General features: G+C 41.0%; 2 protein-coding genes across 2 annotated transcripts in view; both read left to right on the top strand.

The window, feature by feature from the left end:
- LOC103921510 (membrane-associated guanylate kinase, WW and PDZ domain-containing protein 1-like) overlaps positions 1-8,728 on the top strand; it is a 174,837-nt gene extending 166,109 nt beyond the window's left edge. Inside the window, exons 18-23 of the mRNA XM_009329497.1 lie at positions 1,842-1,932; positions 2,054-2,117; positions 3,105-3,248; positions 4,475-4,613; positions 6,596-6,684; positions 8,262-8,728. Of these exons, the coding sequence (XP_009327772.1) occupies positions 1,842-1,932; positions 2,054-2,117; positions 3,105-3,248; positions 4,475-4,613; positions 6,596-6,684; positions 8,262-8,318 (584 nt within the window). The 3' untranslated portion in view covers positions 8,319-8,728. The remainder of the gene's footprint in view (positions 1-1,841; positions 1,933-2,053; positions 2,118-3,104; positions 3,249-4,474; positions 4,614-6,595; positions 6,685-8,261) is intronic.
- Positions 8,519-8,734, top strand: part of LOC103921516 (membrane-associated guanylate kinase, WW and PDZ domain-containing protein 1-like) — a 2,762-nt gene continuing 2,546 nt past the window's right edge. Inside the window, exon 1 of the mRNA XM_009329502.1 lies at positions 8,519-8,718. Coding sequence (XP_009327777.1) covers positions 8,519-8,718 — 200 coding nt within the window. The remainder of the gene's footprint in view (positions 8,719-8,734) is intronic.

The following is an 8,734-nucleotide window of genomic DNA, read 5'->3' as shown; positions in this document are numbered from 1 at the left end:
TTTTCCTGAGTTTCCTTTGACATGCACAGAAGGGAAAAACCTTCACCTCATCTGGATATCTCCACAATTAAAATAAATCCATGAAATAAAATAGGTTCCCAGGACCAAGTAAGCCCATAACCACCACCTCTCCTTAATTCAGGCAAAAAACCTCCCATTTCTGCAATTTTGTATTACAGCTGGACTCTGTTTAATAATGGCAGATTTCTCCATAGTCAATAAAATGAATTGCCAGATGCCTAGAGCTTAAGAGGCAAACAAGGGCAGGGTAGACGACCTTGTAATTTTATGTTGGAGAGCCAGATGTTTCCACCCGGTTTTTGTTGCTGTTGTTTGATGGTGGCTTTTTTTAAGTGGGATTGGAACTAGAGAAATTCAGTCAAGAAACAAGGTGCATGACCTCAATTTTAGGCAGAATTTTAAATGAGTACTGGGTTAAGTCTGGTCTTATTGAAGTCTATGATAAAGCTCCAAAATTACAAGGGGACCATTTTGCCATGCCATGCTGTGAGGGACACGTAGATAGTCCCTTTTCAGTTGTGCCTACAGCAACGCCCTTCCCCGTTTTGTGAAGCAGGAGAGAGCTCCTCTCCTGGAAGCACCTCCTTCCGTGCGTAGAGAAATACAGCATTTGCACAGGCTGATGTTGGGCTGGGAGCCCTTTACCATGGCATAAATTGAGTTTTGAAGTTAGTCCTCCTCTCTGTATTCTCTTGGTGAACCCTTTTGTAAATGGTACCCAGAGTTGTTGATGCATTTGGTACAGGTGGTTCCACGTCCCTGTGTGCAGCTTTGAGTGCGCAGGCAGCAGTGGGTCATATTTCAAAGATGGATTTCAGAAAGTTTGGGTTTTAGGCACATTCAATATCACCTTGTGAGGTATTAGATAAAAGCCGCATCTCAATCCTATTGAAGATTGCAGTTTCTGATGGAGGAAGCACTGATAAGCTTATAATCCATGGAATAGTTATTGCTGCTATAAAATTAATCCAGTCAACCTACCATATTTGGAGACTTTAATGATTGGAATTCATGTCATTAGACAACGGTCAAAACATTCTTCAACCCTTCCTCCACAAGTCAGTCTTTGTTCTGAGTGTGTCTAACAGTCGAAGATGTTTCTAATCCAGATTTTCCCCCCCCTTTTTTTTTTCTTTTGCCAATTGAGTGGCCTCGGTTTTTTCTTGAGATCGATGAGAGTGCTGATGTATTTGGTTACTGAAAAAAACTTCTCATTTGTGCATTTATTATATAAATATACTATGTATTGTATAAATATATATAAATATTTGACTCCCTGCTCTACACTATTTGTGATGGGTAGCTGTGGCAGTTTCTGGTACGCACATTCTTTGCTAATTAACTTTTGCAGTGATGATTAAGCTAAATATGATGCCTTCACTAAAGCCTTGACGTTTTCAAGAACATAGGATACAGCAGCAGCAGTTATATGACAGTGTTTCCTAGTTGGTTAGGGGTGCTTAGAAGTTTTTCTCTTACAAAGAAGAAAAACAGATTACACAGTAATTTGGTACATCTGATGACAGATACCAAAAAAAAGCTGAGCCATGAGCAATATATCACATTACGTTTCGATGTGCAACTCAAAGGCCAATATTTCTCTGCAACAGAGGTGCTGTACAGTTTCATATACATAATTACTATGACTTAGCTTAGACTTTATCCTGTTAATTTTTGGATTTAAGAAATCTGAGCCAATCTCAAGTTCTTTAAAAACAACATAATGATGCTTTCCGGTGAAATGCCTGTGTAAAACTTTTGTTTTATCAGTGAATAGCCAATGGTTTTCCCTCATAATGAAAAAAAAATTTATTTTGCAGAATCCTCCAATGCTACTTTATTGACCAATGCAGAAAAAATTGCTACAATTACAACCACACATACTCCTCAGCAAATACCACAGGAGACCAGGTCAGATTGTTTTCCTTGAGGAGAGCATATTGACATGCTCTCTCTTTGGTTACTTCTTGATCATCTTCACATCCCATGAGCTGTGTTTTTCCTCTCTCCCTCTTTCTCTCATTCGTTACAGCAGGAACAACACCAAACCAAAGCAGGAATCCCAGTTTGATTTCAAACCACCCCAAGCAGCACAGGTAAGGAGTACCTTTCTAATTGTTTTGTTTACCACAGACCGTTGCTTCCAATCTGCTTGAGGGCTGTGTTCAAATATTTCCCTTGAAGGTTCCTACTGGGAAGCTGTTCTCCCTCAGTCTGTTTGCTGAAGAAAGAGGAATTTGCTGATTAGTTTCTTAATATGTGTTGCTGTTGTTTCAGCTGAGAAACATTTCCAACACATTCTCATCAAGACTTTCGGGGAGAACAAAAAAAAGAAAAAAAAAAGCTGACATTTTTACGACAGTAATAATTTTTGTTTGTTTATTGAATTGTATATTTTGAGGGGCCTCTCCAGAAAGTACTGTTGAGTGCAAATGATAAATTCAGAGGACAAAAAAGAAGAAAACTTAATAAGGGGCAATAGCTGGAGTGTTCCAGCTTTTGCAGACGGCATCTTATTGGAGAGATTAGCTATCTCACTGTTAACTTTCCTTGCCACTGGCCATCCCAGAACTAACCTCTTCCATTAGGGATTTCAAAACATCCCTATGCTAACAGCATTTGTGAAAAACAATGCACGTACTTCTGAGCTTCTTGCAAAGGAATAGATGAGGTGGTAACAAAAAGGAAAAGCCAGCACCGTGGCATAGACTCGTCCCAGGTACCATTAGACATTTAACTAAAGCCTGGCACGGGAGGTGAGGTTGCCCTAGTCTTCCTTTGCGGTTGGTAGAACGCTAACCGCCCTCCAGAAATGCCCCTTTCTGCCCTGGGCACAGGAGGTGTTGTGTACATGGGACATGGCCAAGCCCATTCATCCAAACAGCCCTTTGCAGACCACCGCTGGCACACGGATCTGAGGAAGCAGGAAATCCTAGTCTGTGTGTGAAAACTCAACTGATTTTCTTTTTTTAATTAGGAGTAACAAAAATAATAACATTCATTGGTTGAATAATTTAAAAATGAGAGTAGAGCAGCATTTAACTTTCTGTTTAATTGCGCATGTGTTGTCTTCCCTCCAGCAGGACCAAGACTTTTACACTGTTGAGCTGGAAAGAGGAGCCAAAGGGTTTGGCTTTAGCCTGCGAGGTGGCCGGGAGTATAATATGGATCTGTACGTGTTGCGGCTAGCTGAGGATGGTCCAGCTGAGAGATGTGGGAAGATGAGGGTATGCACAAACAGATTTAATAAACACGCTTCTTTGCAATAAGCTGACTTCCCTGCCTCTCCCCTACAGGCACATCTTCTGCTGTGCCAGCTAAGAGGAAAATTAAATGTTAACTGAAAGGAGCGGTGGTTCCTATTTGCTTCTGTCAATGGCTTCTGTCACTCTTTGTATAGAGTCTATAACAGTGTGTGTGCACTGGAAGATTTCACCACCTTGTTCCAACCTGGGTTTCCAAATTCTAATACATAATCTGACTTCTAAAGCCTAACAAAGATACGTGTAACAATGAAAACGTAATAGCCGCAATCTTTGCCAGCTTCTTTAAAGCTGGAGCCTTGAGTAGAGAATTGGGGTGTCCCAGCTGATCCTCTCCTCTGCTGGGTGGTAGAGTGGTGAGGGAGCATGTATACCGACCTATGGATTGCAAAATGGTAGTGTTAATTTTTCATTAGTATTAACTATTAACTTCACATGTCATCTAGATTATAAAATTATAACAAGGACGTGTTATAAAATGCCTACAGAAAAATTAAATTGCCGCGTTTTATGTATTCCTTGCTCCTCTTTTAGAGAGTGCTTGATAATTTTACAGCATTTGTCTTTTTTTTCTCCAGATACATCTCACGAAGAGCATTTTCAAAATTCTTTTGCTAGGGGTAGATTTATAGGTCCAAAATTTTTGCCGATGAAAATTAATCAGTGCTGCCCTGTGGAAGCCAATGCTTTGACAAGCTCTTCCAAGCCCTGTTTTCCTATCCTGATAAATGATTATATTTACAAAAGCAGGTTTACCGGTTCATAGTAGGTATCTATATCCAAGTGAGAAATGGACCTGAAAAAGCTATTTGAACATCCTAGTTACAGCAGACTGCAAAACAAACCACCACTTTGACCAAAGGCTTTACAAATAATCAAACTAAAATAAAATAACACCAGTTCTAACACAGCTCTAGGTATTGAGCAGTTCAGTAATGCAAGGTGGTTTTACAGAACAGCAATGAAATATTTTGATACCTCAAGCTTTCCCTGTCGTCTCCATGTCTCCCAGGCCCCTGCATACTCTTTTTTGTGGACTGTCACTGGAAGGAGTTGGGCATATTTAGCTTCACCTGGTACATAGTTCTTCTTCCACCTCTGCTGTGGCCGTTGTCTTGTGGTGTGCTGGTGGTGGCCCTCGTGGGGGCTTGTTTCTAATCTCAGACTCTTTTCTTCTATTACATTGACAGATCGGTGATGAAATCTTAGAGATCAACGGAGAAACTACCAAGAACATGAAGCATGCTCGGGCCATCGAACTGATTAAAAACGGTGGCCGTAGGGTCCGCCTGTTTCTGAAACGTGGAGATGGCTCTGTCCCAGAATATGGTGGGTCAAACTATGAAAACATTCCTTTCTTCCCTGGCATCACTCCATGAATGATTTGTCTCAAGATCTGAAGCGGGAATTCTTTTTTATTTTCCTTTCTCACCAGTGTCTTACCAACCTTTGCAACATATGGTTAATTGCCTCGCTTGTGCTGAATTTTCTACACATTTCATCCTTTGCTTGCTTCCATGGACTTGGGGCGCAGTGTAAGGCAAGATCATCATAGCAGTATTTTTGGTGATCAGAGAGGAAAACAAAACAAAACAAAAAAAACTTATTGTCTTGTCCAGCCAAACAAGGAATGTCATTGAACTGTGCCAAACTGTTTCTCAGCGGCTGAATTGTTGTTTCAAATAGGTCTCTACTTCTAATCAATGCAAAAACTGGGATCCTGAGTTATTATTCTGAAGCAGTGATTTTTTTTGTTAGGTTTTTCTCTTAGTTCCTGTCTGTATCCATAGACATGAATGCTGAGATGGCTTATGAGATTTTTTGCCTTCCCTTAATATTTATGTAAATATTTATAAAGTTATTTAAGAAAAAGAAGAAGAAAAAAAAAAAGCTTTACTGCAAAAATATATTGATTTGGCCTCCTGAGCCCTTTTCTCCCCCCTTAAACTGTCTGCTGGTTTCAACTAGTTAATTTGTAAGGTCTGAAAAGGTGAGGAGGTTATGAAAAGGTGCTCTCGTGTCTGTCTTGGGGGAAACATTCAGTCCTCGTTTCTTACTAAGAATTGCATTAGATTTCCTTTTCTTCCCCCGGAGGTTGGATTGCTGGGTGGCTTAACTTAGCACACTATTTAATACTATAATTATGTCTTATTTATTTGAGATAATTGTCAAATATTGTGCCCTCGATGGAGGGCTACTCCCAACCAAAGGTCTTTGAGGTTTCTATAGAAACTGATGATTGAAGGGATGTCCTTTATACTTTCCTCCCCGTATTTGGGTTATTTCTGTGTCAGTAAGTTCTGTGTTTATCATTCACTCCGTGTCCTAAAACCAGAAACAAAACCCTTTGCACAATTTGTGAACTAGACTTTCTTTTCATTTACGGTACCACATTTGAGAGTTTCTGCTCACTCTGCTCATTATTTAACTTAAAATGACCAATTCAGAGTATAACCAACAAACAATTGAAGTGTTTAACAATATGGAAAGGAAGTTGTGTGTTTACACTTCTGTAATATAAATAGCACACCAGAAGGTTCAATGATGGCACTGAAATTCTGTAACGTTCTTTCTACTTTTGTCTTTTCCTATACTCCTTTGGATGTACAGTACTGTATCAAATGCTAGACTGCATAAATACCCTGTAAATTAAGTGCTTCACTTCTCAAAGCGTATGTCTGTTGCACTGAGGATGGAAATCCACCACCAATTTTCTTTTGGCTAATGCTAAACCACTAAACGTTCATTCTCCAAGCAAGGATTTAATATACAGGGTTTGCACTACTGTAAAGAATATCCTTGTAACATTTGGGGCTCCTTCCTCTCTTCGTTCTGTTCGCTGCAGTCGCAAATGGTTCCTCTAATAATGTTAAGTTCCAATATTTTTCTGACTTGATTGGAACGTGCTTCTCTATGAGGCTGTATATTTTTGTAATGAGTTTTGTACTTATTTTTAATGTTGTGGTCTCTGGTGGACTTTATTTTTCGTTGTTGTTTGATTGTTAATGTTTTTTCTATGACATTCTGTGTCGCTGTTCCAGCTGTCTTTTAGAATGGATGCTCTCGTTGTCTGGGTTATTGAATCACCTCTTAGACGTCTCTTTATGTCACGATAATAACAACTGCTGTCTTTGCAGCCTTATATTTGGGTGAAGCCTAGACAATCTGACTGGAAAAATAAACTTTCTTTATTCTAAGATAAAATATGAAGATTTTTCTTTCTTTCATCTTTATTATAGGGAATCTAAATTTTCTACTTTTCTCTTTCTCTTTCTCTTACTTTTCTTGGTGCTGGGCTCTTCCTTCCTCAGCGATGATACCTCCTAATATCGCTGCATGTATGAGAAATGACAAGCTCGGGGAGTCTTGCTTCTACCTTATGGGCCATAATCAAACTACGGTTTGTAGCTAAAATCAATATTAGGTGTTTTTGTGCTGTGGCCTAATTCCCTCACATTGCTTTCCGCTTCGCTATATTTTATATGTACAGCAATTCATTCCGAGCACCCTGCGTCCCCTGAATTGTAAGTACACCACAGGACACGTTTAAGCCTCGCTTGTACCTTGTGCGATAGCCAGGTTGCCGCAAGCCACGAGCTTACAGCTACGGAAAAGCGGTGTGGTCCCCAGCTGCTGCCTGAAAATGCTAATAAGCAAAAACGCACACACGTGAGTCACAACACGGGTTTCACCTGGAAATCACAAAAATCATGGCCCATGCACACACCGACCTTCCCAAGCTAAGGAATGGAAATGCCATCAAATGGGAGACGCTTTGCGTGGTGGCAGGAGGAATGAGCGTGAGAGTGTTTGGCTTGGGGGAGGGAAGACAAAAAGGAGAAAACCAGACAGAAAAATCTGTCCCCACAAGCGTTTGTGAGGGTTTTCAGTCGTTGCCATCAGGACAGTCCACCTCGAGGTGGGTGTCTCGGTGCGAGCGGCAGGAAGCCTGCAGGAAGCGTAGCTAACGCCAGCCGAGCTGCCGTGCAGAAGTTACTTTAAAAAAGAAAACAATAAGCAAAGAAAAGCAACGCTCGCATTAAGTCAGCGCAGCTACTTTAAAGTTTGCCATGTCTGTAATGAATCATTCATAAACATCCGTCACAAATGACGTGAGTAATTGTAGCTTAGCTACAGCACAGGGCTGGTTTTTAGTTTTGGGGTTGTTTTTCTTCCTGCTTTGCAGTTTGTCTCGCAGAGGTAGCTCAGCTGTATTTTACCTGAAATACTACAGTAAAATAATGAACTGGAGATCAGGTTTTAATCAGAGCCATCCTACATATTAGAATATCTTTCCATTGCTTTGATATGAAAAAATCATAACTTCTGTCATCATTGTTCGAATCATTGTGGCAAAACCAAAATCTACCCTAGGAGTTTTCATAACATGGTAGAACTAAGTGAGATTAAGTAATGTCTTAAATGAAATGGAAATTGCATTATTACAGTCTAATTCTCACACCTTCAAAATGTTATTTTATGAGGTGAAAACTTAATAATCAATTCTGTTTTCTGTACATTTTCTGCTATTTGAAACAAGGCCTCCCACACCTGGAAGGCAGTTCTTTCAAAAGACTCAAAAGAAAAATATTGTTTCCTAAAGGCCCTCTTTATTGGAAACTTAAAAAAACAGCCAACAACCCGAACTACAATATTTTTTTTTTCCACTGGAAAGAAAGTAATGTAACCGAAACATTATGAATTGGGCTTGGGGAAAATGTAAAATGCCCCTTGACAAGAAGAGCATAAAGATGATATCGGCTTGGACCAAAACACGGCTAACGAACAGAGCAGCACCAGTACTAACCTGTAACTCTCGTTGTTCGCAGTTAAATTAACAAAAGCTTTGGTTAGCCTTCGCTGACTGCTTTAACAGTTGTTTGTTTTTGTCACTAATGAAGTCTGAAGAGTGATAAGTGGTGTCACGGCGCCGCGGAAGGCATCGGTACCAAACGCTTTGCTGTTATTTTCTTTCAGACCCCAGCAGTGACAGGAACAGTCCCGCCACAGGTTCACAAAATGTATCAGAAATGAAACCCGTGCCATCCGACCGACGGCAGCACCCATCATCGGAGTCCAGTTATCCACCAGACCTTCACAAATCATCACAACATGGGGACAAGCGGACTTACGTTAGAGACCTAAAAGGCAGCAGAGAGTTTAGCAGACATCCCAATGAACACCACACTTGGAATGGGACTTCTAAAACCAACGACCACGTGCCAGGCAGGAGGATGGAGAGGTCGCCGGAGAGGAGGCACGAGCGGCAGCCGGAGAGGGCAGTGGTGAATGGGCAGAAGAGGAGGTCTCCCGAAAAGCGGAGGGAAGGGACGAGGAGCGCTGACAACACTCTGGAGAGGCGGGAGCGACACGAGAGGAGGAGAGACCTCTCCCCCGAGAAGCGCAGAGAGCGGTCGCCCAGTCGCCGCCGGCGGTCGCTGGAGAGACTC

This window comes from Pygoscelis adeliae, unplaced genomic scaffold (assembly GCF_000699105.1).
Source record: "Pygoscelis adeliae isolate BGI_AS28 unplaced genomic scaffold, ASM69910v1 Scaffold148, whole genome shotgun sequence".
Lineage (NCBI taxonomy): Eukaryota > Metazoa > Chordata > Aves > Sphenisciformes > Spheniscidae > Pygoscelis > Pygoscelis adeliae.
This window is presented reverse-complemented; position numbering and strand designations above follow the sequence as displayed.